Genomic DNA, 20,160 nt, shown 5'->3' with positions numbered 1-20,160 from the left:
CCGTCTGACACTATCTCTCCTCATTAATTGTAATTCGCAATTACAATTAATGCGCCTGCAGTATTTTGGGCACGCCCCCGTGGTGAGCAATAGAAGCTTCTACAGGTTTGTCTTTTCTGCTGCTTCTTGGGCACGGCCCCATGCTCGCTGAGCACGGGGCGTGTTCAGTCTTCTGCCTTCTCTGTTTTGCTTGGGAGGATGCTGTCGAGGGGTCGGGCAATCCACTTTTGTTCCTTTTCTTGTATTAATGCTAGATTAAGCTGTCTTTTTGCTTCTTTTGTTAATTTGAGCTCATTTAATCCTGAAAATACAAAAGGAAGACAAAAACACACTTTTTCCAACATTAGTACTTAAAAAGGGTTAGTTTTATGCCTCATTTGATGTAATTTATATGTTGCATTTTACACACATCACAAGGCTCTGCCTGAAGCAGTCGTTGGAGTTCTGTCTCGGGGGTATGGCTAATGTAAATTGGGTTATCTTACTAAAACAGCAAAGTGATTATAACTAGGAAGTCACCAGAAAGCAGTAGTATTATCTAAAACAACAAAGTGAGTCATTCCCCTTTTCTACCAAACTGTTTTACCAAAACCTCAATTGTTTTAAATTATGATAACACTGATTGAGTCTATGTATTCTACAATTACTGTCGGTATGTTGGGGTTTTGTATACATTACTTGTTACTACACTGTGAGTAGTAGCATGACCACAAATCAGGATTGACAGTACCGTGGGTGGTAATTGGGTAGATAAAAACATTGTAATCGCTCTCAATACTGTAAAGATATAAAATCTTATTTTGATTAAACTGGGATGCACTCGCCAGTATTTCTTGCTGATAAAATGTTTTTAAAACGTGTTTCGGGTAACTTAATGTGAAGCTAATAGAAGCCAGCTCGAGAGCACCGAAGGCTTGGAAAAGTGGCTATAAAAGTTACCTAAATAAGAAAGAAGTTTTATTTCAATAAATTAGGGTTTATCCCTATAAACATATCATAAAGGAAACTTGGGTTTTTCCCATGTAATTATTATTTATAAAAGTGTGGTGTTTTAACTCTGATAAACTATTTCCTAACTACGGTCCTGATGTTAATTTCCGCTGCCAAATTAGTAAACACCGATACCACCGGCTCTGTGCTGCTCGCGGCCGCCCGCCCCTTAGGGCAAGGGGTCGGGGGTTGCGACGCATATTCACCTCCTCGGTCGCTCCTTATGATTTTGATTTTCTGATTTAGTTGATTCTCAACTTCGGCTTTGAACAAGATAAACTTATCAGTAGCCTTGTCCTTACTCTTAAGTAAGTACACATAGCAATACCTTGTACTATCATTAACGAACGTGATGAAGTACATATTCCCACCACGAGTAGGAATTGCTTTTAGATCACACACATCCGTGTGGATCATCTCGAGGGGTTCGGTGATTCGTTCAACCTTTTTGAATGACGATCTCGTTTGTTTTGCTTCTACGCAAGTTTCACATTTATTATTTGAGTCGATATAGAATGTTGGTATACAATTAAGTTTAATCAAACGACGAATGGAATTAAAATTAACATGACCTTGTCTACCATGCCAAAGATTAGAAGACACAAGCAAGTAAGCATAACTAGTAGAGTTTTCTTTCATTCCATTCACAACGATTACGTTTAGTTTAAACATACCGTTGAGGGCATAGCCCTTACCAACATACACACCATTTTTGGTCAACACGACCTTGTCCGACTCAATCACCATTTTGAAACCAAACTTATTCAATTGTCACCCCGACACAAGGTTCTTACGAATTTCTGGAACACACAACACATTGGACAAAGTGAGTTCCTTTCCAGAAGTCATTTTCAAAACCACATTCCCCTCGCCTCCTAAAACTCGGCCGTGGCGGAATTTCCCATAAAAACCATTTCTCCATTAGTCACCTCCTTGTAGGTGCTAAACAAATTCTTATCAAAGCACACATGACGTGTAGCCCCCGTATCAACCCACCAATCCTTGTGGTTTTGCCCAACCAAGTTTACTTCCATGACCAAAATCGAGAGGTCCATGATCATAGCAACGAGGTTCTCAATCTCACGAACCATATTCATTTGTCGAGCATTTTCCTTCTTTGGAAGCTTGCATTCGTTGTCTTTATGGCCTTATTTTTGACAATTGTAGCAAGTTCCTTAGAACTTCTTCTTCCCAACTCCCCCTTTAGGACCAAGGTTGGAGCGTTTCCCATGAACCTTCTTTCCACCCTTTCCACTGTTCTTGCTTCCTTCGAAGATTGTCCATGTTCAACAACATTGGCCTTTGCTGTTTCAGGACTATCAATCCTTTTCAGAGCAACTTTGTTATCTTCTTCAATGCGAAGGCGAACAACAAGAAATTCAATGGTTATTTCCTTTCGCTTATGCTTGAGATAATTCTTGAAATCAACCCAGCTTGGTGGTAGCTTTTCAATCATAGCAGTAACTTGGAATGTTCCGCTGAGCACCATTCCTTCCGCATGAATATCATAAAAAATGACTTGCAATTCTTGGACTTGGCTAATGAAAATTTTAGAGTCTATCATTTTAAAGTCCAAGAACTTAGCCACCACGAACTTCTTAGTGCCCGCATCTTCTGTTTTGTATTTGCGATCCAAAGACTCCCATAATTCTTTGGCAGTCTTGGCTTTGCAATACACATTGTATAGTGTATCCACCATACCATTCAGAATATAATTGCGGCACCAGAAATCCGAATGATTCCAAGCATGAACAACGCTCACTGATTGAGCATCCATATCCCCTTCATCAACATGGGGAATGGTTTCAGTCAAGAACCTTGCTAGGTTCAATGTGGTCAGATAAAAGAATATCTTTTGCTGCCACTGTTTGAAATTCACACCGGTGAATTTCTCTGTTTTCTTAGCATGCGATGTGACTGCATTAGGAAGTGGTGCAATCAAACTGGTTGTGACAACAACAGCAGAAATCATGATTGCAGAAACAACACTGTTCATGGGCTGGGATTCCATTCTTAAATGAAACATAGTGCAGGAACAATTAGTAAAATAATCTGTTTAAGTTTGTTATTAATCTGAACACGAAAAGAATCTGCAACCGAAAATAAACAAAGTAAAAGTGACAGTAACAGTGAACCGAGCTTGTGTTTGACACAATTCCCTTAAACAGATTCGCGGTTTGTTCCCATGGTACGCCGGTTCGAAGCAGCAACAGCGCACTGCCGGACTTGAACACTTGCCTGAAATGAAATAGGAGATGCTACAGAGATCGAGATTGAGAGAGAAGAAGATGTTGTTGGTGTGTCTGAACTGATTCGTTTGGTTTGGTTTTATAGCCATAAAACCATAACTGAATTCTAATCATCATTGCAACAAATTAAAACCAGAATAATTGTCATTATTGCAATTATTGCATCAGTTTAAAACTGAAACATAATGATCATTAAAAGGAATAATCATAACAGTTAAAAACTGAAAAATAATGATGATCATTAAAATGAATAACAGTTACGAGTCAGTGCAAAAAACCGCCTCACGCGGGCCCAGGTTTTTGGAGCTGCATCTGTGTCCGCACGACGTGTGGGCACACACGAGTTCAACCAATTTTGGAGCTGCATCCGTGTCCGCAGGACGTGCGGGCACACACGAGTTCAACCAAATTACAGTTCCGAAACTCAATTTTTGCACCCCCCTGCACGCACGTGGGTAGGACTTATGGTAAAACATGTCATAAGGCTACAATTGTTTGGTAAATGTTTTACCTTATAAACAACCATTCCTTTTGTTCCCACACCAATGTGGGACAAGGTGTTTTACATTTTGAGACTTTCATTCACATACACCCAAACTTCCAACAATATCGATGCCTTAGGTTGATAAATAGATCAACATGTTGAAAATGGCAAATAATGTGTGTATGTTGTGTAAAACTGTTGGTTTTCAAGGATGTTTAAAAACCCCAATTTCACAAAGTGCATGGTGAATCTTGTTCGATGCTTGTTGGAACCTAAAAATAACATGAATAAACTTATTAATGGTTATATTGATGCCTTAGGTTGATAAATAGATCAACATGCTGAAAATGGCAAATTTGATATGTAAAGTGTGTATCTTTGTATGAAAAATACTAAGTACAGAAGTTGTCATCTCATTTGTAAACTAATGATGATTATAACTAAAAAAGACTATTTTAAAACCTTGCACACAAGACTTAGTAATCTGGTATATAAAATATCATTTTCGAAAAGTAAAGTTTACAAATATACTAGCAGGTGTCCAGTGGTGAATCTTGAAAATTTCCATCGGGGTTCGGAAGTCACCGAACCTAAAAATTCTATACAAGTAAATTTTTTTATAAAACCGGGGGGTCAAAAACGTATATACCTAAAAAATTCTATAAAAAACATAAATACATAACACTACTGAGTGAAAAGTTTGGGGGGTCGGGCGCTCCCCGGCCCCCTGAAAGCTACGCCCCTGCAGATGTCCACGTGCGTTGTGGTGGAAAAATGACCTTACTGCAATGCAAAAAATATACACATAGCATGCCCAGAAGGTATTGATACATTATGGCGGAGTGGGGCACTACATGATGGGCGTTGCGGTGGAAAAATTACCTTTTAATCAAACATATAAATGGGAAATTGACACGTATTTTATATAGATAAAAAAACGAATACCGATAGCGTTGTTGTTCAGGCGATATTGGTTTAATTCGTCATGAAACAGGTACGGAACCGATACTTGATATAGCTTACAATACCAAAAATTACTCTATTGAGAATGCAACTCCGTTTTCAGTGAAATTAATACTAGAAGAATGTCGATTAAACCATAAAAACGAATACTGGTACCGATAGCGACGTTGTGTGGACGATATCATTTCGGTTCATCACCGTAAATAAAAAAATCAATTATGTTTGACCCGTTCAAACAAAACTTTTTTTTATAGAAACGTGGATAAAAATAAACACATTGCAGCTGTATATATGAAATTTTGTAACGCGTTATATTATGGTATTAAAATGAAGAAAAAGGTAAATGGCGTTACTTTATAAAAAAAACTAAGCCTTGAGACAGTTTTGATGGCATGTATGTTGTGCTTCGACTACTTGTATATTATCATTCACAAATTAGTTTTGAACAAAGTTTATACCAAGATATAGATGAAATAAGCACGTCGTAATGATATACTTCACTACTTGAGAGTCTATAAAGCATAGTATCTTTAAAGTTATAAAAGAACAATAACATATGCTAAAAAAATAAATATAATATCAAATAATAATAATAATAATAATAATAATTTAAATAAAATATATTTTACGTAGAACACTAAGATAATAAAAATCTAAATAAAAGATATTTTACTCTAACATTTAGATTTGTGACAGGATGCTAGTTTAATGTGATATTATTATGAATATTAAAATAACAAATAATAAATTCAAAAGATACATTTTACTATGGATATGTGAGATGATGCTTGTTTGGTAATGTGTATGTGAAAAAAAGGAATTGAAATTGAATCAAAATCACTTGAAATCACTATTTGAAGGATATCTAGGGGTTTTGATTCAATTCTAATTTATACTTTTGTTGATACGAAGAGTGTAAAAATGAAATCTACATTCCAATTTCCTTCTGATTTCATTCCATTTTATAAAACGAACACTATCTAAAGATTTTACTCGGCTCAAATACTTGGTACCTCGGTTGTAAATTCTCACTCGGGAATAAAGATTAACCCGGTGGCAAATTTATATTTTGTTTGTTGTATACATTCACTCTCCTTTAAGTCCATTTTTGTCTGATTGCGTTACGGGGCTTGAATCAAACTAATGTATTACTTTGTAGTCATATCTAATTGTATGGATATCATATTTTAATGTTTTGGCTTGTTTATGTATCTGTATGATATAAAGTCAACTGGGTGACTAACATATACATTGACTTTGATTGTGTCTATGCAGATTGATTTGTGAGTGGTGGATAAATACTACTTTGTTCTAATACAGATTAAGGGGTCATACGTACATGAATTCTAGATCACCTGAAGTGGTAATGTAAAGGATCATGTTTGTGTAATAGAGGCTAAAATGGCACGGAAACATTTCAGTTTATCAACATTGTTTCTTGTTCTTTTGGCTATTGGGTCATTTTTTGCAACATACAATTTATTAACATTGGCAGTTCACTACAAAATTGTGAATTCTCTAGGGTTATCGAATGATCCTATTGTTGAGATGCATGATAATATGAAACAAGCAAGAGGTACCAAGTCGTTATTCCATGTGCACTGACAGCTATAGATACTCCTTATATCAAATGGCAATGCCGAATCATGTATTATTGGTATAAAAAAACAAAAGATAAGGTTGGATCAGATATGGGTAAATTCACTAGGATTCTGCATTCGGGCGAACCCGATAATTTGATGGATGAGATTCCAACCTTTGTTGTTGACCCCCTTCCATCTGGTTTGGATCGAGTAAGACCGAATCCTTATTCTTTTTCCATCCATTTATAATATTTATTTTCGTGTAGGAAAGTTCTTACTAGAGGTAGTAAAATGTATGGGTCGGTAAGGGGTTAAAGCAAGTCGAGTTTGCTTGGGTTGTTTTTTATAAGTTTCTATGAACATATGCGTGTCATATATGATTACGTATTTTTTTCAATGATAATCTTTTTTTCTCAATAAACATTTTAAAGGTTCTATGGATAAAACATAAAATCTGGGCGACAATTAACCTGTTTCCATTTTAGAATTTAGCTCTTGTTTTTTTATTTTACCTGTCCGAGATCAAACATAAACTAAATGAACACGTTTATAAACAAATGATCAACGAAATTGCAACCTCTAGTTAATGCTACTCTCACTGTCTCATTTCGGGATATCCATGCATATTTTCTTGCATGACAACTTTATACATACATCCACTGCTATCACAATGAAGTAATGATCTTGGTACAAGTCTATATGAATATGATTCTTCTTATTATGTCTTTATAGAACTTAGGCAAATATATATTGATTATAAACAGAAATGATAAAACCAACAAGTAACAATAAATTAAATAAGTAAATGAACACTACAACGTCTAAATATCTATGTAAAGTAGGGCGTGGGAGTCCCTATGTTAGATACCACTCTCAACCTTCTATGTGTAAACTTACTGGAATATGCCCTGCACTAACTAAGTCAAACATGTAATTATTAAAGGTTAATAGTTAAACACTTAGAATGTGTGACTAGTTGACCATAGTGATTTTCATGGGACAAAGGTAGCTTGATACAGTGCTACTTTCATAAAATCAAACATGTGTAGATCCCCAATTTCTAGCATGTTTGTTCGGTTCATACAATTTTTTTTTTTTTTTTTTTATAAAAGATTCTATCTCCTTCGAGTTACTTTGTCTGTGGAATACGTCCCGCAAAATTGTCTAGAATTATAATTCTTTGCTTTTTTGACATGGAGTATACAGGGGTACATAGTTTTAAATAGACCTTGGGTCTTTGTGCAATGGCTGGAGAGCGCTACAATTGAAGAGGAGTTAGCATTCTTTCGCCAATCACGTATTCCTAACTCTTATTTTGTTCAACTGTGAGATTAAATATATAAATGTAATATTTAATCTTGTAGCCTATATAATCATTTATATTATATTAGATCAAAATATATTTATTAACCTATTAATAATTAGTTGGTAATTGTTGATGGACCATATTACCCTTATTAACTAATTGGGTTTCCTCTTGGGTGTATAAATAAGGGGCTTATTAGAGAGTTAAAGGGTTACACACATTACACAATCACAACCCTCATAACATCAAAGAATTCGGCTCTCTCCCCATAACCGATTCTCACCCTAGTTTCGGTTTCATCACCATCATAACTTACACCCTAAGGAGGAACCAGATCATTCTAACAATCATGACTAACTCGATGGCTGCATCCCTGACTGGATTCTCTGCTGGGTTATCTGCTGTAACAGGTATTATTCATGTTTTCCATTATGTTTAAACAGAACTGATCCAACATGTGGTATCAGAGCATATGTTGATTAATCAGTTCTAGTTTTGTATCCATTATTCTGGGATCAAAAATCTGGAAAACTGTTTTTTTGAAAGTTCATAAGAATCAAAACTGTTTCGAGTCCTGTTACCGAAATCCCTGTTTTCGGGAGATAATTGATTGATAAATTGACTCGAAATCTTAATGGGATAATAATATTCGAAATCTGTTAACTGAAATCTTAAAATTTTGATTTCGGATCCCAGAATTATGCTTTAAATTTTTTAGGGTTCATCATAATGTTCTAAGAAAATTCGAAAAATTCCATAAATTTTGGAATCTAATTTGGATTAGTGGGTGTTTTTTACTGTTTTGATCTTATTTTTATCTAATAAAATTTCGAAAACTGTTAAAAAGATAATCAGTTATTATTACGAAATCTTTTGATAAGTTTAGATCAGCATTAAAACAGGAAACATTATCCCACAATCCCTTAAATTTCGAGTTTTCAGTTATTATCACAAAACAGCTGTTAACGAGGTTGCTACTCGCAACCATGAGGTTGCTACTCGCAACCATGAGGTTGCTACTCGAGACCATGGGGTTGCGACTCGCAACCATAACGTGATTGATCGAAACCATGAGGTTGCGACTCGCAACCATAACGTGATTAGTCGAGACTAAGGTTGCGACTCGCAACCATAACGTGATTAGTCGAGACTAAGGTTGCGACTCGCAACCATAACGTGATTAGTCGAGACTAAGGTTGCGACTCGAAACCATAACAGCATAACTCGAGACTAAGGTTGCGACTCGAAACCATAACAGCATAACTCGAGACTAAGGTTGCGACTCGAAACCATAACAGCACAACTCGAGACTAAGGTTGCGACTCGAGACCATGACTCGAAATCTCAAAACTTAAGCTGTTAGTTCGATCCGCGCTAACAGGTGGTTTGCTATTAAATACTTGGTTTTGTTAATACTTAATTCATTAATCAGAATCAGATAACTTTTTACAAAACCAAAATAGCTTAACTTGGATGAGCTTCTGATGTATTAATTCTGGCCAAAGCTGATTTAATACATCTATTTATTGTTCAAGTATTATAAAAGGCTATGTTAAGTATGCATTACAAACGTGAAATGTCTTAATTCTGGCCAAAGCTGATTTAATTCATTTATGTTTAGCATGCTTGACAAGTGCATAACTAAAGTGATTATCTCATTTCTGGCCAAAGCTGATTTGTCATGATTGCTTTGCACACATACTTAAATGATTACACTTCTGGCCAAAGCTGATTTGTCTTCGTTTAAGTAGAATTTTACTAAGTCTATTATTTTGATGTTAGTAATGGACATTATCACAGCTTCATAATTATAATGGTCATTATTTATGCCTGCCTTAGTGTAACAAGCCCATTAGATCACGTTAGGATTTCTTCTTTTGTATCATAACTTGCTCATCTTATTTCCACTACCAGCACCCAATTGCGGGATTCCACCTTTGACTGGTGATAACTTTGCTGAATGGAAGGATGCCCTCATGCTTACTCTAGGATTGCTAGACTTTGATTATGCTCTAAGAGAGAATAAGCCAGCGGACCTTACCGCTACAAGTACTGCTGCTGAGCAGATAGTCCATGATAAATGGACTAGGTGTAACCGCATGTCTCTCATGTTCATGAAGCAATCCATTCATAACTCAATCAGAGGGGCCATTCCTGATTCTGAAAATGCTAAAACCTATCTGGCTTCTGTGGAGGATCAATTCAAGGGAACATCAAAAGCACACGCTAGCACTCTTATCCTCAAGCTGGTGACAACTAAGTATGATGGGAGGAGCGGCATTCGCGAACACATCATGATGATGCATGATATGGCCAATAAGCTGAAGGGCCTAGAGATGGAAATCAGTGATGGTTTTCTCGTTCACTTCATCATCACTTCGCTTCCTTCGTCCTATGAAGCTTTCAAGATCAATTACAACACTCAGAAGGACAAATGGACGATGAGTGAGCTGATCGCTATGTGCGTGCAGGAGGAAGAGCGTATGAAGATGGATCGCACTACTGATGTTGCTAACTTCACCACTTCCAGCTCAAAGAAGAGGAAGAACTCTTATCAAAGAAAGGATGCTTCTAAGGTTCAAAAGCCAAATCCAAATCCTAATACAAGTGCACCTTCCAGCTCTAAGAACTCCTTAGGCAAACCCTATTGCAAGTTCTGTAAGAAAACAGGACATAAGCAAAAGGAATGCCCTGACTTTAAGGAGTGGCTGGCTAAGAAAGGTAACGATTTTTTCATGATACTTGAGTCCTTTAATTTAAATGTTCCTGCTAATTCTTGGTGGTTTGATTCTGGTTCTATGGTTCATGTAACCAATTCACTTCAGGGATTCCTTACAATCCGGAAGCTGGGAAGAAACCAAAGAACACTTAAAGTTGGGGATGATCGGGAATTAGAAGTGAAGGCCATAGGAACATTACAATTATTTTTGAAAACTGGTTTATGTATTAAACTTTATGATACCTTATATGTTCCTGAGGTAACTCGGAACCTTGTATCAGGACCAAAGTTAGACATGGACGGTTTTGTCGTTTCTCATGGTCATCGCAAACTCTCTATTCTCTACGATTCCGTTGTTTATGGTACTGGCATTCTGGATGGTGGTCTCTATAGATTAGAACTAGATGATAATTTTTCCAAATCTTTGTTGTCATATAATATTAATGAATCACTCACAAAGATAGAAAAGAAACAAATTCGAGACTTAGAGACTTCATCTATGTTGTGGCATCAACGTTTAGGCCACATCTCAAGAGAACGATTAAATCGTCTCGTAAAGGATGAAGTCTTACCTCCTCTCGATTTCACCGATTTTGGAACATGTGTCAAATGTCTTAAAGGCAAAATGACATCAGCGAATAAGAAAGGTGCCACTAGGAGCTCTAATTTATTAGAACTCATTCACACTGACATTAGTGGTCCCTATCAAATCGCTGGCATCACAGGACATACTTCATTTATCACTTTCATTGATGATTATTCTCGTTACATGTACTTGTATCTTATAAAGGAAAAGTCTGAATCTCTTACAACTTTTAAAGATTATAAAGCTGAAGTTGAAAAGCAATTAGATCGTCAGATTAAAGTTGTGAGATCAGACAGAGGCGGTGAATATTATGGAAGACATACTGATGTGGGTCAAGCTCCTGGTCCATTTTATGAGTTTTGTAAGGGCCAGGGGATTGTGAACCAATACACCATGCCTGGTACACCTCAGCAGAATGGTGTCGCTGAACGAAGAAATCGTACCCTTATGAACATGGTGCGCAGTATGTTAGCCAACACTAATTTACCATTATTCCTCTGGACTGAAGCGTTAAAAGCAGCTGTTCATATACTCAATAGAGTTCCTTCTAAGTCTGTCCCTAAAACTCCTTATGAACTTTGGACAGGAAGGAAACCGAGTCTTAAATATATGAAAGTATGGGGCTGCATTGCTGAAGCAAAATTATATAATCCTTTCCTAAGGAAACTTGACCCTAAAACAGTTACCTGCTTCTTTATCGGGTATCCTGATCATTCAAAGGGTTATCGTTTCTATTGTCCTTCCCATGTCACCCGTATTGTTGAAACCAAGCGTGCTGCGTTCCTGGAGGATTTCAAGGTCAGTGGGAGCAGTACCAACCCTTACGAAGAATTGCAAGAAGTACAAGACGCGGGGGGGAGAGACTCGTCGCTTACCATTACTCCGTTTACTCCTCTTGTACCACATGCAACTGCACCTGAAGCCACTGCACAAACTCCAACTCCACAACCAGAACCCATTATACCTCATAACGAAGGCACATCAAACGCTCAAAACCAAGACAACGCTCAACCCGAAAATCAGCTCAGGAGGTCATCTAGGCAAAAACGGCCTACTAATTGGGATGATTATATTACCTACCTGACTGAAATGGATGCTGGAAAGCTCAATGATCCTATCTCTTATAATGAAGCCATTAGCAGTGATCAGTCTTCTGAATGGAACAAAGCAATGATTGATGAGCTTGAATCCATGAAGAAAAATGACGTTTGGGATTTGGTAGAATTACCCAACGGTGTCAAACCTGTAGGTTGTAAATGGGTGTTCAAAACAAAACTAGATCCGAATGGGAACGTTGAACGCTACAAAGCAAGATTGGTTGCAAAGGGCTACACTCAGAAAGAGGGAATTGATTATCAAGAGACGTTTTCACCTGTCTCTCGTAAAGATTCATTAAGGATCGTTATGGCCCTAGTAGCTCATTTTGATTTAGAGCTGCATCAGATGGACGTCAAAACTGCTTTCCTTAACGGAGACTTAGACGAAGATGTTTACATGAAACAACCTGAAGGCTTTAAACCTGAAGGTCAGGAGCATCTAGTCTGTAAGTTGAAGAAATCCATTTATGGGTTAAAACAAGCATCACGTCAATGGTATCTCAAGTTTGATGAAGTCATGAAGAGGCAAGGTTTTATGAAGAATCAAGTGGATCAATGCACCTACCTCAAGATGAGTGGGAGTAACTTTACTATACTTGTCCTTTACGTAGATGACATTCTATTGGCAAGTAATAGTTTAGACATGTTGCATGAGTCGAAGCGGTTACTCTCGCATAACTTCGACATGAAGGATCTCGGAGATGCTTCTTACGTCATTGGCATCGAAATTCACCGAGATAGACACAAAGGGATCTTAGGATTGTCTCAAAAGACTTACATAGATCGTGTCCTTACACGTTACAACATGCAACAGTGCAAACCCTCCGTCGCTCCAGTAGTTAAGGGAGATGTTTTCGGTTCATTCCAGTGTCCGACAACAGAGGTTGAAAAGGAGCAAATGAGCCAGATACCTTACGCGTCAGTAGTCGGGAGCCTGATGTATGCTCAAGTCTGTACTCGCCCAGATATCGCTTATATTGCTGGAATGCTAGGCCGTTATCAGACTAATCCTGGCCTAGATCACTGGAAAGCAGCTAAGAAGGTCCTCAGATATCTGCAAGGGATGAAAGACTATAAACTGACTTATAGAAGAAGTGATCACTTAGAAGTGGTAGGTTATTCTGATTCTGACTTTGCCAAGTGCAAAGATGACAAGAAATCCACTTCGGGCTACATCTTTATGTTAGCAGGCGGACCTATCTCATGGAAGAGTCATAAACAACAGTTAACTACAACTTCCACAATGATGGCAGAATACATTGCTGTTTACAACGCAACCTGTCATGGAATGTTGCTTAGAAATCTGATCACTGGACTCAAAATCGTTAATTCCATTTCTAGACCATTGAAGCTTTACTGTGATAACTCAGCTGCCGTTAGTTTCTCGAACAGTAACAGTTCGACTGGAGCTGGTTTATATCTCGATACAAAGTACTTGTTCGTACGTGAACGAGTTGAGGAAAATAATCTTTGTATTGAGTATATTAGTACTAAAGATATGCTAGCGGATCCGATGACTAAAGGTCTCCCACCTAAAGTTTTCGAAGAACATGTATCGAATATGGGACTTACTAAAGACCTTGTTTAATGGCATATTGTACTACCTTATGTTTTAATTAATAAAATTTCCTCAGTTTGATTTTGTATGTCTCTAACATATGTTCTGCCGGTGTAATGACATATAGACAAATATAAATACAAATCAGACGCTAAAGGGCTTATACATATTTTGATCGTAACTATTAGGTTTTAAATTGAGGCTATAGTATGACTAATGGGGGTCCTGAGTCGAATGATGATTCAACGGCTGTATTTCTCTACTATAGTTCTTGGTTTAAAGCTAAAATGAGTGTTAACTCCTGGCCAGGCTTACCTAATACTCATGATAAATGATTACTTGGCTAAGTGGGAGAATGTGAGATTAAATATATAAATGTAATATTTAATCTTGTAGCCTATATAATCATTTATATTATATTAGATCAAAATATATTTATTAACCTATTAATAATTAGTTGGTAATTGTTGATGGACCATATTACCCTTATTAACTAATTGGGTTTCCTCTTGGGTGTATAAATAAGGGGCTTATTAGAGAGTTAAAGGGTTACACACATTACACAATCACAACCCTCATAACATCAAAGAATTCGGCTCTCTCCCCATAACCGATTCTCACCCTAGTTTCGGTTTCATCACCATCATAACTTACACCCTAAGGAGGAACCAGATCATTCTAACAATCATGACTAACTCGATGGCTGCATCCCTGACTGGATTCTCTGCTGGGTTATCTGCTGTAACAGGTATTATTCGTGTTTTCCATTATGTTTAAACAGAACTGATCCAACATCAACAAAATTTAACGACTATTTTGTTCCTTTGCAGATACATATTGATGGCAGAGCCTGACCACATATTTGTAAATCCACTGCCTAATTAGGCCCGTGGAGAATTTCCTGCTGGATTCCCATTTTCCTACATCGAGCCTGCTGATAACGAAAAAATAATTAGAAAATATTTTCCTAAGGAGAATGGGCCTGTAACCAATGTAGACCCAATTGGTAATTCTCCTGTTATTATAAGAAAGGTACTACTAAAATAGTTGTCATCGACTGCATCCCTCAAACTCGTTGAAATGATATTTATATAACTGTAGTGATTGCACAATGGGTAAATAATATGGTTTTTTTTTTTTTTTTTTTTTTTGTTAAATTTAGCATGTTAAATATTACAAAAGTTGGGAAAAGATCAAATAGGAAGTTAATTTTCGCTAGGAAGGATAGGAAGCCATAGGATTATGACATGTGGCAAATTTTAAAATAAAGAGAAAGGGTATTTTAGTCAATCCAACTCCTTCTTCTTCCTTTTTCAAAACCCAGTAAATTCAAAAACCCACCATTTTCAAAACCCACCATCTTCAACTATTTCTTCACTTTCTATCTCAATAATCACTACATTATAGTGCGATTTTCATCACCAATCAATGATTCAGAACCCGATCAACGTGTTCTTTAGCTTTTTTTTGAAGAAAACCCAGTTTAATTTCATAAAAAAATCTCGTTTTTTCCGGTGATTTTGGAGATAATCACTCGATTCGTTCGATTCGAGCGTTGATAAGTGTTTCTATCATTCAAAATTTGTCAATTGATGAAGAAATCGGCTTCGATCCATGTAAGAAATTCTTTAATTTCATTTTCATGATCTGGGTTTTTGATTTAGTCATTGCGTTTTACAATCTTTGCGGGGGTCCGGGGGCGGCAGCCCCCGGTAGCGGGGTCCCAGGGGCGGCAGCCCCTGGCGGGGTCCAAGGGGCAGAGTAATTCGTAGACAATTCAGACAGTTCACAGTGACACATTTTTTAGGTGTTTTCAGTCCATTGCGTTTTAGAATGAGTCATTTTTAAGTGTTTTCTGGCCATTGCGTTTTACATATAAGACATTTCTTTGTGTTTTTGGTGCATTGCGTTTTAGGTAAAACACATTTTTATGTGTTTTCTGGCCATTGCGTTTTACAAATAAGACATTTCTGTGTGTTTTCTGGCCATTGCGTTTTACAAATAAGTCATTTCTTTGTGTTTTTGGTGCATTGCGTTTTAGGTAGAACACATTTTTATGTGTTTTCTGGCCATTGCGTTTTACAAATAAGACATTTCTGTGTGTTTTCTGGCCATTGCGTTTTACAAATAAGTCATTTCTTTGTGTTTTTGGTGCATTGCGTTTTAGAAAAATGTCATTTTTTAGGTTTTTTTTTTTTTCATTGCGTTTTACGTAACTGGTGGTTTTTCTATTGCGTTTTACGCAACTGGGTTTTAATTTTTTTTTTTAAAATATAGCAATAGTATACTCGTTTTAAAGAAAAAAAAACGCTCGTTTTTTTGGTGCAATTTTTATAAAAAAATAATGTCGTATGAAAGAGTTATTAACGTTTAAAAAATGGGGGGGAATTGGAGGAGAGAGAAACTATTGGCTTGGATTGACTAGAATGCCCTTGAACAAACTCACGCGCCTCTTTTATTCTTTTCAATTTCCCTGATTTAATCTTAGCCCTTGATTAACTTAATGAATGGTCAAGATCACTTCCTATCCTTTCTAGCCAAATAAACTTCCTATTGTATCTCCACCCTACAAAAGTTATGTTATTTCTATAATACTCTTGGGCAAAATTTTCAATCTGTTTAATTCCTTTTTAGCTAAATATTTTGATTTTACGCATTTGGCATGTTAGATATTAAAGATACGTATCTTGAATCAACCGCTCATAAGTTGAATTTATCCAGGATCTACTTAAAAAAATTGCTCCCTCTTGGATGAATGTTTCTTTAAGAATGAAGGATGATCCTGAGACTGATAAATCTTTTGGATGGGTGCTAGAAATGTGAGTTAGAGTTCATAAAGATCATTTACCCTTTTGCGTATTGTCTACTTAATTAGTATACAATTTTGATTTTACTTTTGGCGTTTATGTCAGGTATGCATATGCTGTGGCCTCTGCTTTGCATGGTGTACGGCACATTCTTCAGAAAGATTTTATGCTCCAGGTATATGCATCTAATATACCTCTACTGATAGTTTTGTATTTATCATGATTCATGAGTCTAACTTAACTATTATTAAAATTAACGTTTAGTACCACAAAAACCTAACTGTTCTCATTTCGCACAAAATGTTCCTCAACCCAGTTTTGTACATTAGGCCCCGGGGTATACTTTAACACTCCTTAACTTCACTTGCGTGCTACATCATTCAATTTTCCCCATTTCACTATGCCTCACTCCAAGGAAATAGTTTAATCTCGTTAACTCCATCTAAGCCTATTTTTTTAGTGATTTTTGGTTTAAAAGAAAAGAATAATTAATTCGATCTATTAACAATCGGTTAACATGCCCCTTAACACGAGGGAGTGGTGTGCAATGCTGGTTAACATGTCATGTCATCATTAACACCCCAAATATCAGGATACACCTCATGGTCTTAGTCTCTTAGAATCCTTGATTTTTGTTTAATATACACAAACCTATAAACTTAATGGTAAACATTAGTTACTCGCACAATCATCACACGTATGCGGTTAGCTAGGTGATTTTTTTGTTGGCACGGATACCCTGTAACATCACTACATCAAAATTAATCCGATCGGTGGTTTACAAGTGGTAACTACTAATTTAAAAACAAGTTTGATGACTTTATTATACCAAAGTGGGGTGAGGGACTTTTTCTTACAAAATGAGAAAGTATGTTAGGTTTGGGTATTGGCCCTAGGGGTGTTCATCGAATCGAATATCGAATCTTTGAATTATTCGAATCGAATTATTCGAATATTTTTTATTTTTCTTTGAATTCGAATTCGATTCGTATTCGATTAAAATCTACCCAATTCGATTCGAATTCGTATTCGAATAAAAAACCCAGTTCGTATTCGATTCGTATTCGATTAAAAATTCGAATTCGAATCGAAATCGAATAAATTCGATTTGATTAAGTTTCTTTTAAAACATATAAAAGCTATTAAAACGAAACATAAATTTTAAAGCAGCCATAAAGCACGATATCACATTAAAAATTTCCAAATAAAGTATCATAAGTCTAACATTCAAAATGAGAATTCGGGAATAACCACTACAAGTTAATATTTTTAAGGTTAGAAATCTATTGATAGATTTGCTACTTAGGTTTTAGTTATGAGCAATGTAGTGGGTTTGGTAATGGGTAATTTTAATACTTGGAATAAATTTTGAAAATAATTTATAGTGTCGCCCAATAAAAGTTATATATGTATTATATATAAAAATAATAAATAAAATGTATAATTTTTATTCGAATTTCGAATCGAATCGAATTTGAAATTATAAATTCGTATTCGATTTACTTGACTCGAATTGAATCGAATTCGAATTCGAATTTTTATAATCGAAACGAATTCTTGATAATCGAATCGAATTTAATCGAATTTTTCGAATTCGAAACGAATTCTGAACACCCCTAATTGGCCCTAAAGTTAAATGCATTCTTAAAACTTTTACTTCAATTTGTCAGCCTCCAGCGGACTTGGAAACCGGCAAAAGGTTTATCATTCATTACACCTATGGATGTTTCTATAACATGAAGGTAAGTTGCTAATACATTTACTTATTAGCGGGTCGATTTGTTTTTTTCCCTCAAGCATGTGGTCTTAGTGTTTTTCAATTGGAATATAGTTTTAAGTTGTTAATTTTCCATAGGGTGAGTCAACGTATGAAAGATTGCAGAATGGCAGTTTAACAAGAGATTACATCTACGTGGACTTCCGCCAAGAAATCTGCCTTTGCCCCCACCCGGGGTTCCCGAAAGTGTGGTAAGGATAGTTTTAGTTTATGTATTAACGGGTGATGGGGCGGGTATTACGTATTCCATACTCCATATTATTTATTTAAGGTTGTATATTTTATTAACATTGGAATTCCACACGAGAAGATAAAGCAATTCCATATTTTGTTTTAGACAACCTGTAATGGGGCGCCGTGAGGGGCTTTATGTGGGCCATAACGCCCCATAACGCCTAGCACACCGTGACGGGCGGCGTTATGGGGCAAAAAAATGGGGAAGGCGCCATGCATATAGCGCGGTGATGGGGGTTGTTTTCAAAAATTTGACCAATCAAAATAAAGCAAGGTTTTTATAATTAAGTAATAAAATTGAAAATTAATAATTAGGTAATGATGGGTAGGGGCTTTATGACTACGGGCTCTAGTGATATAACGCCCCCATAAAGCCCCCGTGTGACGTGGCATGACACGTGTAGCATAACGCCCCATAAAAGGCTTTATGACTACGGATGACCTTAAGATGTCATCCGGGCTTTAAACCCTTCCGACCAATGACCCACCAAGGCAATCGCTTCAATAATCAATGAAAACATGGTTTCTATACTTTTTAGTGGCTTTTGACTTCCATTCACTTTTCTATGGAGGTGACTCTTGTAAAGATGGTGAATAACCGATCGATTTTAGTATACAAAAAACAAGGGAGGATGAATTAAACGATAATTTGGTGTTTAAAATAATCTATACTATATAATAAAAGAAACCTGATTTAGGACACATATCATTTAATGAGGGTATCAATAATTTATAGATAAAATTTAAATTTTAAATTAAAAAGATTTAAATATTATATAAGAATTTATTTTGATTTGAAATTATTAAACAAAAACCCATAAAATTGGTAACCATGTGTAAGGTGGAGATACAATAGGAAGTTTATTTGGCTAGGAAGGCTAGGAAGTGATCTTGACTATCCATTTAGTTAATCAAGGGCTAAGATTAAATGATGGAAATTGAAGGGAAGAAAAGAGGCACGTGAGTTTGTTTAGGGACATTCTAGTCAATCTAAGCCAATAGTTTCTCTCTCCTCCAATTCCCCCACATTTTTTAAACATTAATAACTCTTTCATACGACATTATTTTTTTATAAAAATTGCACCAAAAAACGAGCGTTTTTTTATCTTTAAAACGAGTATACTATTGCTATATTTTCGAAAAAAAAAATTGAAAACCCAGTTGCGTAAAACGCAATGGAAAAAAAACCTAAAAAATGACATTTTTCTAGAACGCAATGCACCAAAAACACAAAGAAATGTCTTATTTGTATAATGCAATGGCCAGAAAACACAAAGAAATGTGTTATTTCTAAAACACAATAGCCTAAAAACACAAAAGAAAGTATACTTTCTAAAACACAATGGACTGAAAACACATAAAAATGTGTTTTACCTAAAACGCAATGCACCAAAAACACTTCAAAAATGTGTTTTTCTAAAACGCAATGGCTAGAAAACACTTAAAATTATTTGTTTTCTAAAACGCAATGGCCTAAAACACAAAAGAAAGTGTTTTTTCTAAAACGCAATGGAGTAAAACACATAAAAATGTGTAAGTCATAACTTACAAATAATTGAAGTTTCAAGCCCATAAAACGTAATGGAGCACTACTAAAGTCTGAAGCCCATATAACACAATTAAGCCCGTATAACGCAATGAAAGCCCATATAACGCAATGAAGTCCATAAAACGCAATGAAGTCTGCCATTAGAATATCTCCAAATCTGGTTCACCCTTTTGTAAATTTGGTACCACTGTTCTCCTCTTCAACTTCTTTTATCATCATCATGTAACACATGAAGTTTTGGTGGAGAAAAGCCACTGC

At 36.1% G+C, this 20,160-nt stretch overlaps 1 protein-coding gene and 1 pseudogene across 1 annotated transcript; one reads left to right on the top strand and one right to left on the bottom strand.

Annotated features, from left to right (window-relative positions):
* Positions 1-2,083: 2,083 nt before the first annotated feature.
* On the bottom strand, positions 2,084-3,001 carry LOC110933753. Its single transcript, XM_022176960.1, has one exon. It carries the CDS (start codon positions 2,999-3,001, stop codon positions 2,084-2,086), a length of 918 nt encoding a protein of 305 aa, XP_022032652.1.
* Positions 3,002-6,087: 3,086 nt separating this feature from the next.
* LOC118491570 lies at positions 6,088-18,994 on the top strand (annotated as a pseudogene).
* Positions 18,995-20,160: the final 1,166 nt, after the last annotated feature.

The sequence above is a fragment of the Helianthus annuus genome, chromosome 4 (genome assembly GCF_002127325.2).
Source record: "Helianthus annuus cultivar XRQ/B chromosome 4, HanXRQr2.0-SUNRISE, whole genome shotgun sequence".
Taxonomy (NCBI): Eukaryota; Viridiplantae; Streptophyta; class Magnoliopsida; order Asterales; family Asteraceae; genus Helianthus; species Helianthus annuus.
The sequence above is the reverse complement of the archived record's forward strand: the minus strand, read 5'-3'. Positions and strand labels throughout refer to the sequence as shown.